We start from the raw sequence: 27785 nt of genomic DNA, 5'->3' as shown, positions 1-27785 counted from the left end.
ACCCAGATAGCGGCACACGGATGGCGGGAGGAGACCTGCGGCCATACTGAGGCGTGCAGAGCCGGGAGCAAAGCCATAAACAGTGTACAGTTGGCACCAGCAGCGATATATGGGGGCGGACCACCCCCCTAAAAAACAGAAGGAAAACCTGCAGGGTCACCAGTACTGATATTTCTGGCTAACAGGACTGCCAGCAGAAGTGCCTGCCCGGGGCACCTGCTAATGGCTCCGCCTGAGGACGCAGCCGAGGGAAGTTCATGCGGTCACCGGGCTGGGCCGGCATTACACTGTGGGCTATGGGAGACCGCCGCCTCTTCCACAGGAGGGCGGATAGGAGTGACAGGAAATCTGGCCTCCCCAGCACCGCTACACACAGGCCGCCTCCACCAAGAAGTCTTTGTCAGAGCCGCAACCAATGAGTTGTCTTATTATCTCGCCCCCCATCGCATGATCTCACCACGGAATGGGAAGGGGAAGCAGCGGACTGAGCATGGAGCCGCTCACCGGGCGGCAGTGAGGACGGCTTCCTGTGGCACATGCCGGCGCCCACACTGTGCCAGGTACGTGCTGTGTCTTTTGTGCAGTGTGGAGAGTGACGCCTGTCACGGTATCACAGCGTGTGTGGAAGGGTGCGGTACTGCACCGTGTGTGCGTGGAGGGGTGCGCTACCGCACTGTGTGTTTTCTGCTGCAGTTCTGGGCGACTTTAGAGCAAGTGCGGCCATAGGTATAAGGGTATGTGCACACAACGTCTTTTTCACTCAAACCCCCACTAAAAAGCTTTTAAAATGCCGAAAAGAGTGACTATATGTACTGCAATGGAAAACCGTCTTCAGTGCTCTCTTTGCTTCTTTTAACCACTTGAGGCTTGGCAAGAAGCTAAGCAGTGATGGCTCCAGCACTCGCTGGTTTATATTCTCCTCTAATGTTTCCAAAATGACCAACAAGAAGGCGCCTCAGGAAACACCGCTGGGATTTTCATGGAACGTCTATAGTGTTCTGCTTCCAAAGCTCAACATCAAAATGTCGTGTGCACAGAGCCTTAGGTGTGGGTCACATAGCGTTTTAACATATGGTCAGTGTCACCATCGGGGGCCACATCCTAACCTCCCCCATAATGGGATTTGGGCGTATGCGATAACGGGGCCATTGACTACAGTGACGCAGACGGAGTCACTGTGATCTGTGGTGCATCATGTTCGGCCACGGGAGACGGGCAGTAATACATAGTCGCCTACTTAGGCCGGGGTCACACTAGACCGTAATACGGACGAGTGCTATGCGATAAAAAATCGCATAGCACTCGGCCCAATGTTAATCTATGGTTCAGCTCCCATCATCCAATATTTTCTCCACTGTATTTCGGATCCGAGGGAACTCGCAGCAGGCTGCGATTGTCAGCGTATCTCGGCCGAGACTCGCCAATGCAAGTCTATGGGTGCGAGAAAAAACCGGATTACACACGGACCATGCGTGTGCATTGCGAGAAATACGCAGCGGTGTTCTATAGAAAAGCCGGTAATTCAATTGCCGGCTTTGATTTCTCCTTCACAAACCCGACAGGATATGAGACATGGTTTACATACAGTAAACCATCTCATATCCCCCTTTTTTTTTTGCATATTCCACACTACTAATGTTAGTAGTGTGTATGTGCAAAATTTCAGCGCTGTAGCTGCTAAAATAAAGGGTTAAATGGCGGAAAAAATTGGCGTGGGCTCCCGCGCAATTTTCTCCTCCAGAATGGTAAAGCCAGTGACTGAGGGCAGATATTAATAGCCTAGAGAGGGCCCATGGTTATTGCCCCCCCCCCTGGCTACAAACATCTGCCCCCAGCCACCCCAGAAAAGGCACATCTGGAAGATGCGCCTATTCTGGCACTTGGCCACTCTCTTCCCACTCCCTGTAGCGGTGGGATATGGGGTAATGAAGGGTTAATGCCACCTTGCTATTGTAAGGTGACATTAAGCCAGATTAATAATGGAGAGGCGTCAGTTATGACACCTATCCATTATTAATCCAATTGTAGGTCAATGACCTATAGTTACCTTCAGTCGCGGTGATGTGCCCCCTGGTGGATGTCCTCATATGACCTGGAGCATGGGAAAAAGTTCCCAGACTGCAGTTCATGAGAACATCCAGCAGGGGCGCATCACCGCGACTGAATGTAAGTATAGATCACTGCTTTCCTTTCAGCACCCGGGGATTACAGGCACGAGCGAGTGGTTTATCGCAGCTCGTGCCTGTAATATTAGTTAACCCCTCCAGATGGATTACCTCGTGGGACGTGATAGGACATCAGAAGGTATGTATATTGTGCGTTTATTATTTTGCCAAGTGAGGGTCTGAAAATGGATTGAGAGAGCAATAAATTATTAAAACAACCGCTGTGTTTCTTTCATTAAAATACTTTTAAATCATGTGTGTGTGTGTTTTTTAACCCTTTCAAACAATTGGATTAATAATGGATAGGTGTCATAATTGACGCCTCTCCATTATTAATCTGGCTTAATGTCACCTTACAATAGCAAGGTGGCATTAACCCTTCATTACCCCATATCCCACCGCTACAGGGAGTGGGAAGAGAGTGGCCAAGTGCCAGAATAGGCGCATCTTCCAGATGTGCCTTTCCTGGGGTGGCTGGGGGCAGATGTTTGTAGCCACGGGGGGGGGGGGGGGCAATAACCATGGACCCTCTCCTGGCTATTAATATCTGCCCTCAGTCACTGGCTTTACCATTCTGGCGGAGAAAATTGCGCGGGAGCCCATGCCAATTTTTTCCGCCATTTAACCCTTTATTTTAGCAGCTACAGCGCTGAAATTTTGCACATACACACTACTAACATTAGTGTGGAATATGCAAAAAAAAGGGATATGAGATGGTTTACTGTATGTAAACCATGTCTCATATCCTGTCGGGTTTGTGAAGGAGAAATGCAAAGCCGGCAATTGAATTACCGGCTTTTCACAGATATCGCGCCGAATGAAATATAAATACAGAATATATATATATATATATATATATATATATATATATATATATATATATATATATATATGTTTTCCCGAACATTTGAGCACATAAATCCATTAGATGTCGGTTTTGCAAGCTTGCGAGAAAATCTCGGCATACGGATGTCACACGGATGTCACACGGATCATTTGATGCGAGGAAATCGCATCCTCGCACTGCACACGGATCACTGTTTTTGAAACATTTGTGCGATTCTCGGCCGTGAAAAACGACCGTTTTTTTATACGTTAAGTGTGTCCCCGGCCTTACTGTCAGCCTCAGCTGGGTGTATACAGCTGTGATATTTATTACCTGTGCTACTGATACAGGGCATGTAAGGCTATACGGTGATCTGTGCCACCGGGCGCTGAAAGTGACACCGTGCTACATGGCATGGAATGATGTCCTCCGATGTCACGTTGCAACCTGTGACATAGTTACATGTTTCCAAATGTATTGGATTTTCTGTTGCTGACTGCACATCACATGTGACACACATGGAAGTCTATGAAATGTAAGTTGCACGCAACATGGGACTTGTCTATTTTATTTACAACAAAATCACAGCTCTAAAGTAGTCACGCAACAGCAGGTCGCAGACCAGTCGTACAAATATTTTTGTTTTGTGAATAACATTAGTGGAGCAGCACTTAAGGGGTTATCCGGGACTTTATTCCCCCCATCCATCTCCTTAGAAAGGAAGTTAAGAACTTATTGGCACATAGTTAACAACTAAAGAAGCCAGCTGTCAATCAGCGTGACGTCAACAGAGCAGAGGAGAAGGAAGTGCTCTCAAGATGACGCTACCAGAAACAGGAGAGGTCCGCACCTTCTATAAGCCAGGAGAGATCATCGCAGGGCAAAGCGGCCAGGTAGTTCGCAACTACCTGTTCATAAGTTCTCAGCCCACAGGGAAAAGAAACAAATGTCACAGATAACCCCTTTAAGTAGGGATTTCAATTAAATTAAGAATTATATTGAATCTTTTCCAAAGCTTTAGGTCAATTTGTTTGTCTTTTTGTTCTCTATGACTTGGTGTTGGCTGTCTGCTTGTACAGTGATTGGATGTAGAAAAGCCGCGGAGACACCATCACGTGTTTCTTAACCCAAGCAATGAATAGCCAGGTCATTCACCCTTAGTCTTTTCACTAGGCACTGCTCCTAATAGCCAGTTTCCTACTCCACACTGATGAGGGGCAAATACCCCGAAACAGCTGTCTGTGGATGGATACCATGTTTTGGTATAGGTGGTTTTCCTTTATTGGATGCTGCCCCTCCCGTGGTTGTTCCTTCCCGGTGAAAGACCTGGCTATTCATTGCTTGCTTTGAGAAACAACGCGGCTTTTCTACATGCATTTGCATATTTCCCATCAGGGATGGGGGCAGTGTTCTGGATCACTGCGTTGAGAAACACGTGATGGTGTCTCCGCGGTGTTGGATGTTTTGATCTCCCCGAGGTCATTCACCCTTATGCTTGTACAGTGAGACAGGTTCCCTTTTAAAGGGGTTGTCAGGTCTTAAAAGGACTCTGTCAGAATAGAACGACTGTTCAAACTAAGTCCCGCTGCTTATTGCTTCACAGTGGGGAAAGTCATTTCAATATACCTTTCAGCCTCCTTGTTTTCCTTTTCTATCTATCTCCACCCCCATATCTTTGACTGACAGATCTGGCTTCATAGAGCCAGGGAAGGGTGGAGGTAGGTGGGAAGGTGTATATAAATGATTGGCCCCGCCAAGAAGCACCGAGCACCTGTACTTAGTTTGATCAGTCACTTTGTGCTGACAATCCCTTTAAACTACAAGTCTGCAGTCACTGTATGTGATTGCAGACTTGTAAATGCTCCCACTACGCAATGGGAGGATTCGCCAACGCTGGGAACAGTGGTCATGTGACCGAAACTAGCCACAGTGTGACTAGACTGTTCCTGGCCTCGTTCACTATACTTGCATTGAGCAAAGCTGATCTCATCTACGTTGACAGTGCCCAAGAGTATGCATATCACCTACTTGCGCTCTCATGACCCCTATTCGCGCCATCGGAGATTCCTCACAGTGTATATTGCGTGCAATGTAAGAATTCACAAATCTGCTGTCAAATAGAGTTGCTGCAGAGTTGTAGTTGAAGACTGGACTACCCATTTAAGGGTATGTGCACACGTTGCGGATTTCTTGCAGAAAATTCCTGAAGAAAACCGGAAATTTTCTGCAAGAAATCCGCATTTTTTTTTTGCGTTTTTTTTCCGTTTTTTTCGCGTTTTTTTAGCATTCTGCAAGCGTAATTAGCTTGCAGAATGCTAAAGTTTTCCAAGCGATCTGTAGCATCGCTTGGAAAACTGACTGACAGGTTGGTCACACTTGTCAAACATAGCGTTTGACAAGTGTGACCAACTTTTTACTATAGATGCAGCTTATGCAGCATCTATAGTAAAAGATAGAATGTTTAAAAATAATTAAAAAAATAAAAAAAATGCTTATACTCACCCAGACATCTCCTCAGCGGCCGTCCGGCTCCTCTTCTAGCTGGTCTGTGCGCACAGGACCTCCCGTGACGTCACGGTCACGTGAGCGGTCACATGACCGCTCACGACCAATCACAGGACAGTGACGTCATTCGGCGAGGTCCTTCAGCGCACACCAGCTACAGGAACCGAACGGCAGCGTGCGAGGAGGCGGGAATACATCGAGGGTGAGTATAGGACTGTTTATTATTTTATTTCTTATTTTTTGACCACTTATATGGTGCCCAGTGCGTGGAGGAGAGTCTCCTCTCCTCCACCCTGGGTACCAACCGCATATAATCTGCTTACTTCCCGCATGGTGTGCACAGCCCCGTGCGGGAAGTAAGCAGATCAATGGACCCCTAGGTGTGCGGAATCCCTGCAATTCCGCATTTTTAATGAACATGTTGCTTTTTTTTCCGCTATGCGATTTTTTCGCGGAAAAAATCGCAACATTTGCACAAAAAATGCGGAATACCTTGTAAATAATAGGAGGCTTATGTAAGCGTTTTTTTCGCGTTTTTATCACGTTTTTATAGCGAAAAAACGCGAAAAAAACGCTAACAATCCTGAACGTGTGCACATGGCCAGGCTTTTTTTTCCTCTAACAAACCCTCACAACAGCACACTGGAGTATTTACCTTTGAGCCCTTATCTATAGATTTAGGTAGACTTTCCTGGAAAACAGCTTTTCTTGTCACCATAACTACAGCCAGGAGAATGGGAGAATTATAGGCTCTCTCAATTAACGAGTCCTTCATAAGGGTCTTGGAGTACCGACGTATTCTTCAATGAGACCCATTGTTCCTATCTAAGGTGGTTTCAGAGATCCACAGGTCTCAGAAAATAATCAATCATTCAATCCTTCTGTCAAAAAACAACAAATGAAAAAGAAATGGAGTTCCACACCCTGGACGAACCGGAGAATAGTTCTTCACTATCTCCAAGAAACAGACATGTGTAGGAAAGACCGGAATCTGTTTATCCATCTTCAGGGTCAGAATAAGGCCGGGATCACACACAGCGAGATACGGCCGAATCTCGCAGGTTAAAAACAAGCTCTGGCATCAGCACTCCGGAGCGGAGCGTGCAGCCGCATAGCAATACATGGAGCCGCATGCTCCGCTCCTGAGTGCCGGTGCCAGAGCTTGTTTTTAACCTGCGAGACTCGGCCGTATCTCGCTGCATTGTGACTCCGGCCTAAGGCCGGTTTCACACGTCAGTGATTCCGGTACTTGAGGTGTCAGTTTTCTCACGTACCGGAGACACTGACTCACGTAGACACATTAAAATCAATGTGTCTCTGCACATGTCAGCGTGTTTTCGCGGACCGTGTGTCCGCGTGCAAAACACGGAGACATGTCAGTGTTTGTGGGAGCGCACGGATCACATGGACCCATTAAAGTCAATGGGTCCGTGTGAAACACCTACCGCACACGGATGCTGTCCGTGTGCAGTCCGTGTGCCGTGCAGGAGACAGCGCTACAGTAAGCGATGTCCCCCCAACGTGGTGCTGAAGCCGCCATTCATATCTTCTCTCCAGCAGCGTTCGCTGGAGAGAAGATATGAAAAATCCTTTTTTTTTTTTCATGTTTAAAATAAAGATCCCTTTTTACCTATGGGAGGTGGAGCCGCATATTCATAACTGTAATGGGCGGCACCACGTGACCGCTCATACTGGAGAAGCTGCGGCGCGGAGAGGACGCAGCGAGGGAGCCGGGTGAGTATTTTATTAACAGCGGGGGGCGCACAGGGGGTGGGAGGGGGGTGGGGACAGGGATCTTTATTTTAAACACGAAAAAAAAAAGAAAGGATTTTTCATATCTTCTCTCCAGCGAACGCTGCTGGAGAGAAGATATGAATGGCGGCTTCAGCACCAGATGCAGGGGACAGCGCTTATCTCTTGCGCTGTCTCCTGCACGGTCCGTGTGGTACCCAGGCGGCACACGGCTGCCGCACGTGTGCCACACGGATGGCCTACGTGAGCTCACGGACACGGATAACTCCGGTACCGATTTTTCCGGTACCGGAATTATCTGGACGTGTGAGACTGGCCTAAGGGGAAGAAGACCTCCAATTCCACAATTGCCAAGTGGATCAAGAGAGCAATTACTGAAGCACACCAAATCCAGAGCCTTTCGCCTCCAGAAAGGTTCATGGCTCACTCTACCTGAGCGGTATCGGTCTCCTGGGCTGAGAAAGCCATCACTTCCATTGAGCAGATGTGCATAGCTGCTACCTGGTCTTCGGTCCATACATTCTCCAGACCTTACAGAATAGATTTAATGTCTATGAAAGACTTAGCCTTTGGGAGAAAAGTCCTCCAAGCTATTAACCCTCTCTAACATTACTCTTGGATATTTCTCCGGTGTGCTGTTGTGGGCGGTTACTAGAGAAAATAGAATTGGACTTACCAGTAATTTGGTAACCCACCACGACATCACAGGTAATTCCCTCCCCCTGCTTATTAATTTGAATTATTCAAATAAGAATAAAATATAATTTGAAGCATTCATACTCCTGTGGTCATTTATAATAACACTGAGGGGAGGATATGGGAGTGGCTATTTGACTTTATTTTTGTTTCCTGTCTCTATTAGGAAAGGAGTTACGTCCTCAGGTGTGCTGTTGTGGTGGATTATTAGAATTAACCTTACTGGAAATTCGGTTTCTATTTTTTAATGTAGTGGAAGAAGTATATACGGTAATTGTGTGTATGTCTGCAGTATATATACACACGTGGTTGTTGGTACCCCTCGTTTAATGACAGAAAAACGCACAATGGTCACAGAAATAACTCGGATCTGACAAAAGTAATAATAAAAGATTATGAAAATGAACAAATGAAAGTCAGACATTGCTTTTCAACCATGCTTCCACAGAGTTAAAAAAACAAAACAAAAAAAAAAACAACTCATGAAATAGGCCTGGACAGAAATGATGGTACCCCTGAAAATAATGTGACAAAAGGGACATGTTAAATCAAGGTGTGTCCACTAATTAGCATCACAGGTGTCTACAATCTTGGAATCAGTGAGTGGGCCTATATATAGGGCTACAGATACTCACTGTGCTGTTTGGTGACATGGTGTGTATCACACTCAACATGGACCAGAGGAAGCGAAGGAAAGAGTTACCTCAGGAGATTAGAAAGAAAATTATAGACAAACTTGTTAAAGGTAAAAGTTATAAGACCATCTCCAAGCAGCTTGATGTTCCTGTGACTACAGTTGCACATATTATTAAGAAATTTAAGATCCATGGGACTGTAGCCAACCTCCCTGGACGTGGCTGCAGGAGGAAGATTGATGACAAATCAAAGAGATGGATAATACGAATGGTAACAATAGAGCCCAGAAAAACTTCTAAACAGATTAAAGGTGAACTTCAAGCTTAAGGAACATCAGTGTCAGATCGCACCATCCGTCGTTGTATGAGCCAAAGTGGGCTTCATGGGAGACGACCGAGGAGGACGCCATTGTTGGGGAAAAAAAAAATCATAAAAAAGCCAGACTGAAATTTGCCAAACTACATGGTGACAAGCCACAGAGCTTCTGAGAGAATGTCTTATGGACAGATGAGACAAAAGTGGAACTTTTTGGCAAGGCACATCAGCTCTATGTTCACAGACGGAAAAATGAAGCATATCAAGAAAAGAACACTGTCCCTACTGTGAAACATGGAGGAGGCTCTGATATGTTCTCGGGTAGCATTGCTGCATCTGGTGCAGGGTGTCTAGAATCTGCGCAGGGTACAATGAAATCTCAAGACTATCAAGGGATTATATAGAGAAATGTGCTGCCCAGTGTCAGAAAGCTTGGTCTCAGTCGCAGGTCATGGGTCTTGCAACAGGTTAATGACCCAAAACACACAGCTAAAACACCCCAAAATGGCAACATTGGACTATTCTGAAGAGGCCTTCTATGAGCCCTGACCTAAATCCTATTGAGCATCTTTGGAAAGAGCTGAAACATGCCGTCTGGAAAAGGCAACCTTCAAACACGAGGCAACTGGAGCAGTTTGCTCTTGAGGAATGGGCCAAAATACCTTTCGAGAGGTGCAGAAGTCTCACTGACAGTTACAGGAATCATTTTATTGCCGTGATTGCCTCAAAAGGTTGTGCAGCAAAATATTAAGTTAAGGGTACCATCATTTCTGTCCAGGCCTATGTCATGAGTTTTATTTATTTTTTTTAATTCTGTGGAAGCATGGTTGAAAAGCAATGTCTGACTTTAATTTCTTCATTTTCATAGATCTTTTATTTATTACTCTTGTTAGATTCAAGTTATTTCTGTGACCATTGTGGGTTTTTCTGTCATTTAAAGGAGGAGTACCAACAATTTTGACCACTTGTGTATGTATATCATAGGCAACAGTGCAGAACCAATGTCAAATTCAACCATTTAATCAAAGAGGAAACTGACAGGCTAAGTAATTTTTCTACATCTTCCCACTCTGTACATTGTTTATGGGACACAGCTGAGCCATGAAGACAGTGAATACAGTGCCCAGGATTTATTCTTCTAACTGTGGCCATGCAGTGAGCCAATACTGCAGTTGTAGTAATTGTGGGAACACGTTGGAGCCCCCAGTAGACATTTAGCACCGACCCTATGGATATAATTTCTGGGAAAAGGATAGAGGGCAATATATTCTCTATAATTCAACATTCCTGAACCTTCTTTCCCAAACCTCTGCTGTCATAGGACTATTGTGTCACCCTTGTAATAAAATCTATGTTGTCAGCCGGAGTCAATAATTTGTTTCTAATATGTATGGCCAGCTTTACTCTTGGAAGGGTAAATCGGTAGACTGATAACTGAAGATTGTGTTTGATGTTAAAAAGTGACATTTTGCACCACAGCAAGATGTGTCACGGTGTGTGGTGTGTTTTGTGTGTTATCACATTTGTCTGGGGTTGTCGGTCAGGATAATTATGCCTGCAACTCCCTGATTTGTCATCGCTTAAAATTTAACCAATATCCATTCTTTATTTTCTAGTTCCTAGTGACCCTAAAACATGGATGTCCTCTGCCTTCTCTTTCTTCTTCCTTTATGCAGTAAGTTTTGCAAGTGTATATAATGTATCAGAAGATAATGGAATAAGTTTATATGGGTAACCTTCCTTTCAAAGTGACATGTGCCATAAACTTAATGGAAAGTACCAGGTTCAGTACTGCTCTCCAGTCCTTGGCCAGATTTCTGTAGAGGATGCCTCTGCTGCGATATTTGACATTAGATCATATATGAGCGACCTGATTGTCTGCTCACACTTATCTCTTGAATTATTGTGGAGACACATATGTGGAATTTGTGCCTGGGCCTATTTAGGAGGCAGTACATCATTGAGTCATTGGGTATGAGCTTGTAAGGTCGAAAACACATGTCCAAATGATATGGCCCATGGTTGAATAGCAGTACCTGGGTTAATCTTGGGTTTCCTAGCCCGAACTAACAACTTAATAGAGTATGTACTTTTAGACCTACAGTCGGGACAGGTATTGCATATGGACAGACTGAGCTACAGGTCATTCTGAGACTGCAAAAAAAAATTGCAGAAGACCTGCTTTGAATTCTATAGTTTTACATGAGAGCATAAAAAATGTAGATCCTTATAAGGTCTTACAACTAGGGACATACAACCTCAAATGTACAATAACACATGACAAATTATAGTTATTTATCAAAAACTAGGCTACATGCCGAAGCAGTCTGGGAATAATTAAGTACACATTTCCCTTGTAACTCCTATGAAAGAAGTATATGCTGCTAATCAAATGCCCTTGAGTAATTATTCATCTGTAAGTGTGACCATGTCTATAAAAGCAGAAGTTTTGGCAGTTTGCTGGTCTGGAGCATTTAAACATACCGTAGTTTAACGCAATGAAATGGAGGAAAGACACCGGCAATGATTTCAGTGAAGCAGCTTTTGCTGTCTGTTAATATTGGATGGGTTGTAAGACTATTTCCAAGTAACTTGCAGTCCATCAGTCTTCAATGACAAAGATTATTCATAAGGATAAAAGAATCAAGATAGTTTACAATCTTCCCAGGAGTTGACGTCCCAGCAAACTCAGAGTGTGCAATGCTCGGAGGATTTGCAAAAAACCCCCAAGAGCTACAGCTCAGACTCCAGGCCTGAGTTAGCATGCTAAACGTTCAAATACATGACAGTGCAATTAGACAAAGACTTTAGAGAGTAGCCAGCAGAAAACCTCTTCTTTAAAAAGAACATGGTAGCTTGGCTAAAGTTGCATACATAGAAACCACAAGACTTTTGGACAAATGAAATCAAAGTAGAGATGTTTGGCCATATTGCCCTGTGCCATGATTGGGAAAAATCACACAGCATATGAACCCAAACTCCTCATGCAACTATAAAACATGAGTGGAGGGTTCATGATTTGTGTTTGTTTTGCAGCCACAGACCTTGCAGTCACTGGGAGTTGACCATAAACTCTACTGTGTTCTAGAGTCAAATGTGAGGCATTTATCCAAAATCTAAAGCTTGGTTGAAACAGGTCCATGCAGCAAGACAATAATCTCAAGCACACCTGCAAATCTACATCAGGATGGCTGAAAGAGGAAAACATCAAGGTGTTGCAAGCCATGTAAAAACTACCGGTAATGTCCGCAAACCTCAATAAACTTAAGTAACAATCTAAATAGTGGGCCCAAATTATTAAAGAATAATCTGAGACACTGATACAGACACAGAAAAAAATCTTACAATTATTGCTTCTAAAGGTGGTTGCACAGGTTATTGACTCGTGGGGTGTACTTATATCTTTACACGCTGCTTCTGCATTTAGACCTAGTTTTTGTTTAAAAAAAAAAAAAACAAACAAAAAAAAAAACGTCACTGTGCCATTATTTGTGTTGTTCTTCTGAGGTTGTATTTACCTAATTTTACAACCACTAAGGACCATTTTTTTTGTATGTTCTGATATGTGAATTCAAAGAGGGTGTAATTAATTTTCCTACTGCCTACAGGGCTCCAAAAATGACCACCTCTCTTTTTAATGCTGTCTTTTTGGATTTTTTCTTTCTTTCTTTTTTTTTTTTTTTAAGTATCCATTGAAGTCATTGTCCCTGATTTTCCTGTCACTGGGATCCTGGATGAAGATGTCATACTTCCATGCAGCATTTCTCCTCCACATGGATTTTCCTTGCAGGACCTCAGTGTCTTTTGGGAGATTACAAAACTCCAGCAGGTTCATGCTTACACCCAAGGGCAAGAACAACTAGAGAAACAAGATCCTAAATTTATTAACCGGACACAACTTTTTCTTGGACAGCTACCAGCGGGCAACATGTCTCTCTTACTGCACAAAGTCAGTTTATCTGATGAAGGCAGCTATACATGCTTTGTAAATGTAGGGAACTCCAGTTCTGCTGCTGTAAGTCTTCAGGTGGCGGGTAAGCATTATATGTGGGCCCGAATCTCGTTAGTGACATTGATCTGGTGATGTTCAATTAACCCATATGTTTTACTTAACCACAGCCTTCTACACTAAGCCAACTTTGCATATGGATCCTAGTGAAGGACTGAAACCTGGTGACCAGGTAACAGTAACCTGCCATACCTACCGCGGATATCCTCAGGCTGAAATACTGTGGCAAGATGGAAGTGGGAAGAACCTTACAGAAAATATTACAGCATCTCAAGTAGCCAATGAAGAAGGCTTGTTCCATGTGCAGAGCACTATCCGTGTAATCCTGGAGACCAATGACACTTACACTTGCCTGGTATATAATCCTCTGCTGCAGATGGTGACTCATGCGTCTCTCAGTGTCACAGGTCAGTGCAGGAAATACATCACTTAGTCATAGGTCAGTCACCAGATGTTTGGCTTTTGTTTGTAAGAACAGTGGGGAAACCTCCTTCCTCCACTTACAGTAAATCAGTCTGCACTAGGCAGTTAGTGTATATGCATTTGATAATGCTAGGTTAGTAATATTCAGAATACATTATAGCTCACGTTGTTTTTATACACCTGTCCTGCAATGTCACATTCTTGCAACAGTCCAATAAAGTCGAATCAGGACCATAGCACACAACTGCTGAATGACTACTGCAGTGAAGTATGTTAATATATGCAAATATTTGTACTTAATGTTATTTGTACTCGGTACATTGAGTGTAAAAGTGCCCTTCAAATATTACTTTTTCAGCCAATCTGACATCAGAATGGATACGTGCCCACTGGGCTCTGTACTTACTGAGGCATGCAGTTGCAGCTTTCCTCACTTGTGTAGATCGAGTGGGAAGTAACATTGGAGGGTCACTTTTACATTTTTAGTTCACACACATTCTTTCCATCAATGTATAGATGCAGTGCAGTTTGCCATGCATACTCAGTTGAGTTAGCCAATTTTAACAATTAAATTTGAGTTCTTGTAATACTAATTTCTACTATGTTATATATTTTTTTACATTTTCTAGACCTGGTTTTCTTAGGGGTTGTCTAGGCTTGGACTGCAGACTACCTCATTCCCATGTGGTAGTTACTTGACCATGTATATATAGCTTGCATACTTGGCCACCTGCTTAATTAGACACATTTGGTTGCTCTCAATTCACTTCTGTGAAGAGAAGTCGAACTAGTAATGATGAGCGAATGTGCACGGATAGGGTGTTATCCGAGCATGCTGGTGTGTTAATAGAGTATCTTCAGTGTGCTCGAATACTATGTTTGAGTCACCACGGCTGTTCGACAGGCGCAACACATGCAGGGATTTCCTGTTTGTTAGGTAAGCTCTGCATGTGTTGCAGCTGTCGAACAGCTGCGGCGACTCAAACATAGTATTCGAGCACACTGAAGATACTCTATTAACACACCAGCATGCTAAGTCTACGTTCACATTAGCGTTCGGCGCCGCAGCGTCGCCGCATGCGTCATGCGCCCCTATATTTAACATGGGGGCGCATGGACATGCGTTGTGCTGCGTTTTGCGACGCATGGCCGCAAGCGTTGGGCGCAGAGAACGCAGCAAGTTGCATTTTTTTTGCGTCCAACTTTCGGCAAAAAAGGACGCATGCGTCGCAAAACGCAGCGTTTTAGCGTGCGTTTTGTTGCAGTTTTGTTTGCGTTGTGCGTTGCGTCGCCGACGCAGCGGCGCACAACGCAAATGTGAACGTAGCCTAAGATCACCCCTTATCCCAGCACGTTCCCGCTTCACTACTAACGAGTAGTAGTCTAGTTGGCTTGTTAACACAAGTATCAAAATTGCATACATGTGGTCACGTGACTTCCAAACCATTGCGCCGGGAATACTGGAGAATTGTGATAACGTGACTGAAGACTTTTGTTCCAAGCCAAGAAAACCCTTATTATAACTACATATGTCTCCTCAATCAGGCTATCCTAATGTGTATTACTCAGTGCTGTAGTGGTGGTTTTTTTTATGCATTTCTTGGCTTGTTGAAAAAACAAAGTGTGTAGCAGAATAATATATCAATCACAAATTGTCACACAGTTAAATAAAAAGGTGACTAAAACAAATTCTGGTTCTTTACATGTGCTTTAAAACACAGGAAAAAAAAATATGACATACTACAAGTTCTGATGCTACCATTTGTTGCTATGTTAAGAAACTAACACAGACCATTAGCCTACTGTACATATGAGGGTTATGACCCGAGTATAAAAGGGTTGGCCACTTTAGGTTGAGTTCACCAAATTGTTGAAGTTTTGTGAAAACTTAATTCTTTCATTTATTGGTGGAATTCAGTAGCATTATTTAATTTATATATTTTTTTTGTGTAAAGGTCAACATCTTTCTTTCCCTTTGGTCGTTGTGTGGGTGACGGTCGGGCTTTGTGCTTGCCTCCTTGGTCTCCTAGTTGCACTGGCATGCGTGTGCAGAAAACATCTCAAACAGAGCTGTGAGGAGGAGCAGGAAGAAGCAGGTAACATGACAAAATTATGGACTGGGTGACAATACCGCTCTGCTGTGATGGAAGATATTGGCGCTGCATTATATATCAGTGTGGATGCTTTTCCTGCAGATTTTAGTCTGCAACATAATATAGTGGCAGGCAAAAGAATAAGATTTTAGCAAATCAACTCTACTGGCCTGCCATGAGGATTTGGAGGATTTTTTTAACCCCTTTCTGACCTCGGACGGGATAGTACGTCCGAGGTCAAATCCCCTGCTTTGATGCGGGCTCCGGCGGTGAGCCCGCATCAAAGCCAGGACATGTCAGCTGTTTTGTACATGTGCCCTCAATAGCAGCAGGTGGAATCGCGATTCACCCGCCGCTATTAACTAGTTAAATGCCGCTGACAGCGGCATTTAACTACCGCTTCCGGCCATCGGGCTGGAAATGACCGCATCGCTGACCCCCGTCACATGATCTGGGGTCAGCGATGCGTCGGCATAACAACCAGAGGTCTCTTTGAGACCTCTATGGTTGTCGATGCCGGATTGCTATGAACACCACCCTGTGGTCGGCGCTCATAGCAATGCAGTAAATCTACTACATAGGAGCTTCGCATGAAGCATGGCAAAAGTAAAAAAAAAAAAAAAAAAAAAAGTTTAAAAAATAAAAAAATAAAAATATATAAGTTTAAATCACCTTCCTTTCGCCCCATTCAAAATAAAAACAATACAAAAAAAAAAAAAAAATCAAATATACACATATTTGGTATCGCCATGTTCAGACATGTTCAGAATCGCCCGATCTATCAATAAAAAAAAACAAAAACGGATTAACCTGATCGCTAAACGGCGCAGCGAGAAAAAAAATTCTAATCGCCAGAATTACTTTTTTGGTCGCCGCGACATTGTGTTTTTTTTTTTTTTTTTTTTTAATCAAAATTTGGTATTTGTTTTCACCACTTAGATAAAAAATAACCTAGACATGTTTGGTGTCTATGAACTTGTAATGACCTGGAGAATCAAAGTGGCTGGTCAGTTTTGGCATTTAGTGAACCTAGCAAAAAAGTCAAACAAAAAAGAAGCGTGGGATTGCACTTTTTTTGCAATTTCATCGCACTTAAAATTTTGTTTCCCGTTTTCTAGTACATGACATGCTAAAACCAATGATGTCGTTCAAAAGTACAACTCGTCCCGCAAAAAGTAAGCCCTCACATGGCCAAATTGGTGGAAAAAAAAAAAAAAGTTCTGGCTCTGGGAAGGAGGGGAGCGAAAAACTAAAATACCCCAGGTCACGAAGGGGTTAATATATATGTCTCATTAGTGTTTGCCATTCCCGGAGTCCCTTACACCAGTCCAGTATCGAACCCCATTATTCCCCTAGCACAAAGTGCATAAAATGTATTGCTAGTGTTATTTTTTAATGAATTTATACATTTAATTTTGGATCAGTTTTCCAAGCAGCCCCCTGTCTGTCCTCTCACAAGGAGGAGAGACAGAGGGCTTCAAGAGAGCACAGTGCAGCACATGATTCATTAATGTCTATGCAGAGTGCAGCAGTCGAGAGGAGTTTGTCCTCAGCTACCGCAATATGCATAGGCAGCAACTGACATGACAACGCTCATATATTGCAACACCCACACCGACAGTACACAACCGTGTCTCATATTTATCATGGGTTTGTTGCAGATTTTCAATTAATTTTTTTTTTTTTTTAAACTCAGAAGCTGCAGGAAATCTGCATTGGCGAATCTGCATTATTTGGTGTGGACTTGCCATTGTGAATTTCTGTACAGATTTGTTACAGATTTTTTTTTTTTTCTGTAGCAAATCTGACCCCCGTAAACTTACCCTAGAACAAATTTGGGGTGCCTGGTGCAAAGCATAGAAAAATAAAATACTCATAGGAAGATTCATTAGACATTGCACTTGCTAAATGGTTCAGTGTAATCTGTGTTTTACCCTTTAACAAAAAATGACACACATATATCATTGCTGCAGTGCACATGTAATCAGTGGGAATAGAAGCTATCAGCCATTTATGACTTATCCTGTGTTCTCACGTGGTTACAGCTGTGAGTCCTTTCAGCAAAAAAGTACCACGGCGACAGCACTGTGTGTCTTTGCCATTAAGGATTTCGGGGCTCCTTCAGTGTGTACTATGGCACCCACGAAAGCACCTCGCAATGAATATTCTATAGGTGCTTATTGTTGTTCACTGACGGAATAAATTTGCCCATCAAGTTTAACAATATTCTTACTTCATTTCTGTAAAACAGGCAATGAAGAGCGTGAGGAAAATGGAGAGTTAAAAACAGGTATAGTTAAACATAAATGGAGAAAAATGTTTTCTTTAGAAGGCTGCCCTGCTTAATTGTGATGTAGTTTTTTCTTGTTTTTTTTAATGATTCCACTGAAAATAAAATACACATATGTTCTCTCTTTTTACAGCCATGCAGCCTCTAAAAACCAGCTCAGCAGAAGGTAAGACATTGGCTTCATAAAAAATCTAGACTTTCGAGAATAAAATGATCAATAGAAATTAAAATTGGAGTAGAATGGTAGCGCAAGACATTACTAAGAAATCCTCTCTTACACAACAGATAAAATATCTTTTGAAGCAATGTTTCTCTTTGACGTCTTTAAATGGCTATTTGAAAAGTGTCTTCTGACATTCCATTTTTCTGTATCACAACCCATGTCTGGCATCCCCTTTTTGTTTCCTTCCAGCGTTTCCTGTACCACTCAAGCCAGATCTGACCCCATGCTTTACTGTGAAAGTTTTAGAATTCATAGCATCTGTTTTGATACTGGCCGTCTCCTTAGGCTACTTTCACACTAGCGTTAACTGCATTCCGTCACAATGCGTCGTTTTGCCGAAAAAACGCATCCTGCAAAAGTGTTTGCAGGATGCGTTTTTTCACCATTGATTAACATTAAGCGACGCATTGTGACGGATTGCCACACGTCGCACCCGTCGTGCGACGGATGCGTCGTGCAGTGGCGGACCGTCAGGAGCAAAAAACGCTACATGTAAAGTTTTTTGCTCACGACTGTCCGCTTTTTCCGACCGCGCATGTGCGGCTGGAACTCCGCCCCACTTCCCCGCACCTCACAATGGGGCAGCGGATGCGCTGGAAAAATGCATCCGCTGCCCCCGTTGTGCGGCGGAGACAACGCTAGCGTCGGGAACGTCGGCCCGACGCACAGCGACGGGCCGAGCCCGACGCTAGTGTGAAAGTAGCCTTACTCCGGACAGCAGAATGTTGTATGCAGCATTTTTCATACCTTGCAACAGGCATCAGACTAGTCCCATGTTTATCATCAGTAATATCTAGCATAAAATAAGACACATTCAGTAGTTTGAAGCAGTTCACAAAAGATTTATGAAAATAACAAATTTGGATGTCAATCCGTTATGTAACTGAACACCAAATCATGCTTATATTTTGACAGGTTGCACAATTACAATTTTTTTAAAAAAAAAGCTGTATGCTCTCTTTTGTCTTTCACAAATCCTCGGCCAAATTGTTCTTACTCCAGCTAAATTGCTGAAGCCCAGTGTTAAGAAACCAGTGGAGAGCCAGGCATGGGCCCGGGAGTGTCATTTGCTGCCCTACCTAGTTTAAATTATCATCCATATCTGCAACAGTAGAATTTAACTTTTACCTTTTTACTGAAGTCATTGGGAAAAATCCAAGAACAATTTTTTTTATTTATTTATTTTTTTCGGCAAGAGATATTGAAATGCTGTGGCTTTAATTATCGACACCACATGTCAATTTTGCTACTGTCAATTTTGCAGCATGTGGCTGAAATTTTTTACTTACTCATCCACTTGTCAGTTAACTTTATTCTTATACAGATTTTCTGTAAGAAAATCAGCACAGAAAATCCACCGCATTTATAACCCACATGGACATATCGTAACATGGATTTTTTTTTTTTTTTTACATGGACAGCCAGGTTTGTGTGTTACTTACCTGTAGAAGAGATGACGCTGTGGGCAGGAAAAATAATAATGGCAGTGTGATACTCTGGCAATGCAAGGCTGTAATAACCTAGGATCTTGGCAATTATGTGAATCTGACATGTCCGCTTATAAGATTTAATTTTCTTCATTTCTACAGGAAAGATCTCTTGCTAATGTCTTGGTGTTAGGGTATGTTTCCACGTTCCGTATATGCAATGCTTTGGATGCAGCTCCGCCCAAAGCACAGACGGATTTTGTACATGCGATGATTCCGCATGTGTTCATTGAACACGTGTGGAATCACCGCATCCTATACATACATAGACTGTGTAATTTTTCTTGCGGAGACTGAGTCTCCACAAGATAAATAGACATGCTGCCGTCTATAAAGACACGCCGCATGTGCGTATACGCAGGCCTGCCACCTGCGTCTTTGAACGCATAGTAGAGATGGGATTTCATAAAATCCCCTCCACTATGTTGTAATATCTGGCTGCTGCAGATTGGACACTGCGGCTGTACGCAACGTCCAATCTGTAGCGTTTCCAGACCATGGAAACATACCCTTAGAGACCACTGGACACCCTGATAGGTCTATATGGAGAGCTACATAATATTATGTTTTAAGGTTATACAATGAGGTCCAGAAATATTTGGACAGTGACACGAGTTTTGGCATTTTAGCTGTTTAACAAAACATATTCAAGATACAGTTATATAATCAATATGGTCTTAAAGTGCAGACTCTCAGCTTTAATTTGAGGCTATTCACATCCTAATTGGAGTAAGGATTTAGGAATTACAGCTCTTTAATATGTAGCTGGCTCTTTTTTAAAGGGACCGAAAGTAATTGGACAATTATCTCAAAAGCTCTTTAATGGGCTGCATGTGCTATTCCCTTATTAATCCATGATCAATTAAGCAGGCCAAAAGTCTGGAGCTGATTCCAGGTGTGACATTTGAATTTGGAAGCTGTTGCTGTGAACCCACAACATGTGCTTAGAGGCTCTCAATGGTAGAAAAACAGACCATTACTAGGCTGAAGAAATCCTTCAGAGATAGCTGAAATGTTAAGAATGGCCAAGTCGACAGCCTTAAAGGGAACCTGTCACCAATTTTGGCCGATACCAGTTACAGCCACCGCCTTTCAGGGTTTATCCACAGCATTCTATAATGCTATAGATAAGCCCCCGATCTGACCTGTAAGTGAAGAAAAATAACTTTTATCCTACTTACCTGAGGGGAGGTCCGATCCGATGGGTGTCGCAGGTCCTGGTCCGGCACCTCCCATCTTCTTGCGATTCTGTCCTCCTGCTTGCTTCACAGGCTCCCCGGCTCGTGCTCCTGCGCAGGCGTACCTATCTGCCCTATTGAGGGCAGAGCAAAGTACCGCAGTGCGCAGGTGCCGGGAAAGGTCACAGAGGCTCAGCGCCTGCGCACTACGGTACTTTGCTCTTCCCTCAACAGGGCAGATAGGTACACCTGCACAGGAGCGCGATGCCTGTGAAGCAAGCAAGAGGACAGCATCGCAAGAAGATGGGAGGCGCCGGACCAGGACCTGCGACACCAATCAGGCCGGAGCGGACCGCCTCGCATGTAAGTATAATAAAAGTTATATTCCTTCACGTGCAGGTCGGATTGGGGGATTATCTACAGCATTATAGAATGCTGTAGATGAGCCCTGAAAGGCAGAGGCCGTAACTCGTATCTGCCAAACCCGGTGACAGGTTCGCTTTAAAAGCATTCTTTTGACTGATGAAACGAAGATCAACCTGTGCTAGAATAATGGGGGGGGGGGAAGAAAGCACGGAGAAAACTTGGAGCACACCACATCCTCTGTAAAACATGGTGGAGGCAATGTGTTGGCATGGGCATTCATGTCTGCCAATGGCACTGGGTTACAAGTGTTGATTGATTGATATGATTTAAAAGTAAGTGAATGATGAAGTGTGGAGGCAGTGAGGGGGATCATATGCGAGGGTCGATATGTGATCCCCCCCCAGGATGCGGACGGAGTCCTATTAAACCCGCTGGAGTGCCTTGTGTTCACAGCAAGATGCCTGTGAGTCACATGGCAAAATAAGAGTGGATTGGATCCAAGTAGTGATTCAGTCAGATTTGTAGGAAAACCCATTAAGGACTTCTACTTTTGGAGTGAACTACGGGATGGTAGTGGGGCAGTTCACTCTCTCCAGCTGGGTCTTGCAAGTGGTCCGTGGCCACAGATTCCAAATAAAAACCCTGCAGCAAAGGTTTGGGTGTGTCAATGTTGGTTTGCAGGCTGCAGAGCAGGTGGTTTTTGCAACATCTGGCTTGTGTGCAGTCAACAGAGAGCCAATGGAAGCGAACGCCTGGAGCCCCCTCTGCGTGACACGGTGGTGCAGTTTCGGATACGGACTGTTTTTTACTCCTAGCTACGATCTGGAGGATACCATTTGCTTTTCATTTGTAAGTTTTTGTACATTGAAGGCATTTTGCTTTGAACGTTACTGGGTCACTGCCTCTTTGCCGCACAGTGTGAACACCATGAACAGTTCACAGTGTGAACACAACATGTTCTGGAGCTCAGTCTCGCGCTCTTCACTGCGCCATCGAATCCCTCCGCCAAAACGGGTCATCATTCCGGTTCCGGAACACGAGAGATTCAGAGGTTTTTACTCAAACCTCTTCGTCGTGCCAAAGAAGGACGGGACAGTGCGCCCCATCTTGGACTTGAAGCTCCTAAACAAGCACGTAAAGGTACGGCACTTCCAGATGGAATCCCTCCGGTCGGTCATCTCTTCGTTGGAGAGAGGCGAGTTCCTAGCATCAATAGACATCAAGGATGCTTACCTTCACATCCCAATCTTCCCGCCACATCAAAAGTTCCTCCGTTTTGCCATCCAAGAGGACCATTTTTAATTCACGGCCTTACCCTTCGGTCTTGCCACAGCACCCAGGGTATTCACGAAGGTCATGGCAGCTGTCATGGCCATTCTACACTCCCGGGGAGTGGTCGTGTTGCCATACTTAGACGACCTTCTGGTCAAAGGTCCATCTTTTCATGTCTGCGAGGCAAGTGTCCGCATTACGTTGGATTCCCTTTCACGCCTGGGCTGGTTAATCAACTTGGACAAGTCCTCTCCTGTTCCAGCTCAAAGGATCTCTTTCCTAGGCATGATCCTGGACACGTCCATGGGGCGGGTCTTTCTTCCTCGGTCCAAGGCCCAAGCGCTTCAGCAGGGAGCCCGGACGCTTTCTCGCCCTTGCCCGCAGTCCATTCGGTTTGCCATGAAGTTCCTGGGGAAGATGGTGGCCTCAATGGAAGCGATTCACTTCACCCAACTGCATCTCCGTCCCTTACAACAAGCTCTACTGGACAATTGGGACAGGAGTCCCTTTACCCTCGACCGGCCATGTCCTCTGTCCCCGCGGACCAGGCAAGCGCTCTCGTGGTGGACTTTGGAATCATCTCTCAACCAGGGGAGGTCTTTTCTCCCGATCCATTGGCTGGTGGTGACCACAGACGCCAGTCTCCTCGGTTGGGGAGCGGTTTTTCTCCACCACACTGCCCAGGGGCATTGGTCAATTCGGGAGTCGAAACTTCCCATAAACATTCTGGAGATCCGTGCTATCAGGTTTTCCCTGAGAAGTTTTCACTCTCTGCTCGCGGGTCACCCAGTCCGAATACAGTCGGACAACGTCACAGCTGTGGCGTACATAAACCATCAGGGGGGTACCCGCAGCAGGGCGGCGATGCAGGAGGTCTCACACATTCTCCGTTGGGCCGAGGACAACCACTCCACCATTTCCGCGGTGTACATTCCGGGTGTCGAGATCTGGGCGGTGGACTTTCTCAGCCGTCAGGGTCTCGCCTCGGGAGAGTGGGAACTCCATCCAGAGGTTTTTCATCAAATCTGCCTTCGCTGGGGAACTCCGGACGTGGATCTGATGGCGTCCAGGCTGAACGCCAAAGTCCCCAACTTCATAGCGCGTTCTCTGGATCCCCGGGCCGTCGGGGTGGATGCAGTGATATTCCCATGGCACCGGGTCCGATTCCTGTACGTGTTCCCTCCACTTCCTCTGTTGCCGATGGTGATCCGAAAAATCAAGATGGAGGGGGTTCCGGTGATCCTTATCGCCCCGGATTGACCACGTCGAGCATGGTATGCGGAACTCGTTCATCTCGTATCCGACGTTCCCTGGCGGTTACCAGACCGCCCAGATCTGCTGCGCCAAGGACCAATCTACCATCAGAGCTCAGGGGCCCTACGGCTTGGCTGTTGAAACCTGGATCCTAACTCAAGCAGGTTTCTCCCAGCAGGTCATTTCCACCATGATCAGAGCTCGCAAGACGTCTTCCGCTCGCATCTACCACTGCACCTGGAAAGCCGCCTTCTCATGGTGCAGGCTCCGCGGTCGTCCCCCTCTCGTTTTCTCCATTCTGGAATTTCTCCAGTCCGGCTTGGATTCCGGCCTGGCGCTCAGTTCCCTCAAGGGTCAGATTTCAGTGTTATTGGTGTTGTTCCAGCGTAAGATTGCTACTAACTCGCAAGTCAGGACCTTTATTCAAGGGGTCTCCCACGTGGTACCCCCCTACAGAATGCCATTAGAGACCTGGGATCTCAATTTGGTCCTGAGCGTCCTTCAGGAATCTCCTTTTGAACCTCTGCAGGACGTCCCACTGTCCATTCTCTCATGGAAGGTGGCCTTCCTTGTGGCAGTAACATCTATCAGGCGCGTCTCGGAGTTGGCTGCACTATCTTGCCGGGCGCCTTTCCTTTCCTTCCACCAGGACAAAGTAGTCTTACGCCCATCTCCGGCTTTTCTCCCTAAGGTGGTGTCATCCTTTCACCTTAATGAAGATATCATTCTTCCCTCCTTTTGCCCACAGCCAAAACATAGGGTCGAAAAGGCCCTTCACACCTTGGACGTGGAACGGGCCCTCAGGAGGTACGTTTCTAGGACTGCCCCTTTCCGCAAATCGGATTCCCTCTTTATCCTCCCGGAGGGTCACAGGAAGGGTTCAGCCGCGTCTAAGGCCATGATAGCCAGATGGATCCGTTTGGCTATCCAAGAAGCTTATCGGGTCAGAGGCAGGCGTATCCCGGTGGGGGTTAGAGCTCACTCTACTCGGTCAGTTGGTGCTTCCTGGGCCATTCGGCACCAGGCGTCGGCGGAGCAGGTTTGCAAGGCCGCAACATGGTCTAGCCTGCATACTTTCACAAAGCACTACAACGTCCACACTCATTCTTCTGCAGATGCGGCCCTTGGCAGATGTATTCTGCAGGCGGCCGTTGTGCATTTATAAGTCAGATGGTACACAGTTATTTGGTTGTATTGTTCCCCACCCAGGGACTGCTTTGGGACATCCCATGGTCCTGTGTCCCCCAATGTGGCGAAGGAGAAATAGGGATTTTTGTGTACTCACCGTAAAATCCTTTTCTCCGTGCCACTCATTGGGGGACACAGCACCCGCCCTGTTAGCCTTTGGCTTGTTACCTTTTTGGTTATTGACTTTCTCTGACATGTTATACTCTAATGTTATGTTATATACTGTTATTAGTCTCCTACTGCTTTTGCACTGAACTGGGTCTCTGGAAGCCAGCATGAGGGTGTATACTGCAGGGGAGGAGCTAACCTTTTTTGTCTCAACTTAGTGTCAGCCTCCTAGTGAGAGCAGCATAACACCCATGGTCCTGTGTCCCCCAATGAGTGGCTCGGAGAAAAGGATTTTACGGTGAGTACACAAAAATCCCTATTTTTTCTTTGACGCTGTATGGCGGCTCGTTTTTTGCGGGACAAGATGAAGTTTTCAGCTTTACCATGGTTATTTAGATCCGTCTTTTTGATCGCGTGTTATTCCACTTTTTGTTTGGCGGTTATGATAATAAAGCGTTGTGTTTTGCCTCTTTTTTTTTTTACGGTGTTCACTGAAGGAGTTAACTAGTGGGACAGTTTTATAGGTCAGATCATTGCCCCAGGGAGGGGGGGCATCATGTTATAGTGTAAGATCGCTGATCTGACACTTTGCTGTGCACTGTGTCAGATCGGCGATCTGACGTGCACAGATCCAGGCTTCCCGGCGCCTGCTCTGAGCAGGCGCTGTGAAGCCACTTCCCTGCAGGACCCGGATGCCGTGGCCATTTTGGATCCAGGTCTGCTGCAGCGAGGAGGAGGTAAGAGACCCTCGGAGCAACGCGATCACATCGCGTTGCTCCGGGGGTCTCAGGGAAGCACGCAGGGAGCCCCCTCCCTGCGCGATGCTTTCCTATACCGCCGAAACACTGCTATCATGTTTGATCGCAGTGTGCCGGGGGCGGTCCGTGACCGCTCCTGGCACATAGTGCCGGATGTCAGCTGCGATAGTCAGCTGACACTCGGCCGCGCTCCCCCCGTGAGCGCGGCCGATCGCATATGACGTACTATCCCATCACTGGGAATTAAGTCCCAGGTCACCTTGACGGGATAGTACGTGATATGGGGTTAAGGCAAAGAGGTGGAATACTCTGCAATGTCCAAGTCAATCACCAGATCTCAACCTCATTGAGCATGCATTTCACATGCTTAAGACAAAACTTAATGCAAAAAGACCCACAAACAAGCAACAACAGAAGTCAGCTGCAGTAAAGGCCTGGCAAAGTATCACAAAGGAGGAAATCCATAATTTATAAAGTCCATTGATCTAGACTTCAGGCAGTCATTGCTTGTTAAGTATTAAAAATGAACATTTTATTCATGGTAATGGTAAGGTTAATTTGTCCAATTACTTTTGAGCTGCTGAATTGAGGAGGCTTTGTAGAAAAATGTATACAATTCCTAAACATTTCGGAGGATACTCACTCACTGATAAAATATTTTGAGACCTAAGGGTATGTTTCCACGGTCTGTATCAGCAGCGCTTTGTACGGGCGGTGAGTCTGCATGTGGTCATTGAACAGTGCGGAATCACCGCATCCTATATATTGGACTGGTGATATTTATCTTGCGGAGACTGAGCGTCTAAGCAAGATGAATTGACATGCTGCGGTCTAGAAAGACGTGCCGCATGTCCGATTATGCAGGGAAGCCGGAGGCGTCTCTGAATGCATAGTGGAGATGGGATTTCATAAAATCCCCTCCACTATGCTGTAACATCTGGCCGCTGTGAACTGGACACTGCAGCTGTACACAGCGTCCAATCCGCAGCGAATACTGACCGTAGAAACATACCCTAATTGTAGCTGGTCTATATAGGGAGCATAGCATGCTTCATAATATAAAAACTGGATATAGGATTAGGCTATGTGCACACGTTGCGGATTGGGGTGCAGAATTGTCCGCACAAAATTTGCATCTCCTGGCAGAAAACGCAGGTGCGGATTTACCGCGGATTTTGTGCGTTTTTTCTGTGGAATTGATGCAGATTTTGTGCGTTTTTTACTCCTGCGGATTTCTATAATGGAAAGGGGTCAGAAACGCTGCAGTTCCGCACAAAAGAAGTAGCATGCTACTTCTTTTGATCCGCAGCGGTTTTCATGCTGATTTTTCCGCACCATTAGCACAGCTTTTTTTTTTTTTTTTTCTATTGATTTACATTGTACTGTAAATCACTTTGTGGAACTGCAGCGTTTCTGTGCGGAAAAATCCACTGCGGATCTGCACTAATTCCGCATCTTGTGCACACAGCCTTAGAAATTCTTACAAGTTTTATTTTTCATCTGTTGACCCCGTCTGTTGGCTTGTTGATCTCAAACGCATTATCTCGTTTCAGGTGATGACACTTCAACTTTAGAATGACATTTACACAATGATCTGGAAAATTCACACTGCACTCTACGTTCGAAGGATGAAGGAACCTTTCATGGAATATGTGGGTTTGCCTTCCTGTGCGGAATTATACTTGGCCCAATGTGTAAAAACATTCTATATTAGCAGTAGTGATAGAAGGCCGTAGGATAACACTGTTTTTGTCCACTCTGCTGCTTAACGTTTCAGTAGAGAGAGCTGGATCAATGGTGATTACTTTTGGAAAGTAAAGTTATTTATGGCATATTTTAATTACATACGTACACTGCAGGACTGCACATTTTAAGTACCCTTTATCATTTTCCAAATATTTTTTTAATTTCTTTGATTTGTGTGAACACTGAACGTTCTTATTAGTGACTGAACTAGTCATTGAATGTTCATTCTGTATCGGAGTTGTTACATTTCCTTAGTTCTGCGGGTCCAGAAATCTACAGGAGTGTGGTAATCGCACAGAAGCTTATAATGTATTGCCCATTTTGCAAAAAAATAGGGTGTTTTTGAAAAAACAGTACAGTGCCTAATATATTGTATGTTTTTATGGCAATAAAGTTTGATACATTATTCTGCCTGGGAACTACAACATTAAGGGATTTACTATTTTCTTGTAAGAAGTTTTTAATAAAATGCTTTCTTGTCGTTGTCATGAAAAA

General features: G+C 44.8%; 1 protein-coding gene across 1 annotated transcript; it reads left to right on the top strand.

Moving 5' to 3' along the window:
• CD276 (CD276 molecule) lies at positions 1-27785 on the top strand. The gene is made up of 8 exons (XM_077264118.1): positions 1-560; positions 10512-10570; positions 12582-12929; positions 13015-13311; positions 15283-15423; positions 17672-17710; positions 17844-17876; positions 27098-27785. Exons 2-8 carry the CDS (start codon positions 10531-10533, stop codon positions 27121-27123), a joined length of 924 nt encoding a protein of 307 aa, XP_077120233.1. The 5' UTR covers positions 1-560; positions 10512-10530; the 3' UTR covers positions 27124-27785.

This window comes from Ranitomeya variabilis, chromosome 5 (genome assembly GCF_051348905.1).
Source record: "Ranitomeya variabilis isolate aRanVar5 chromosome 5, aRanVar5.hap1, whole genome shotgun sequence".
NCBI lineage: Eukaryota > Metazoa > Chordata > Amphibia > Anura > Dendrobatidae > Ranitomeya > Ranitomeya variabilis.
Note: the sequence above shows the minus strand (reverse complement) of the source record. Positions and strands in the feature narration are given on the sequence as shown.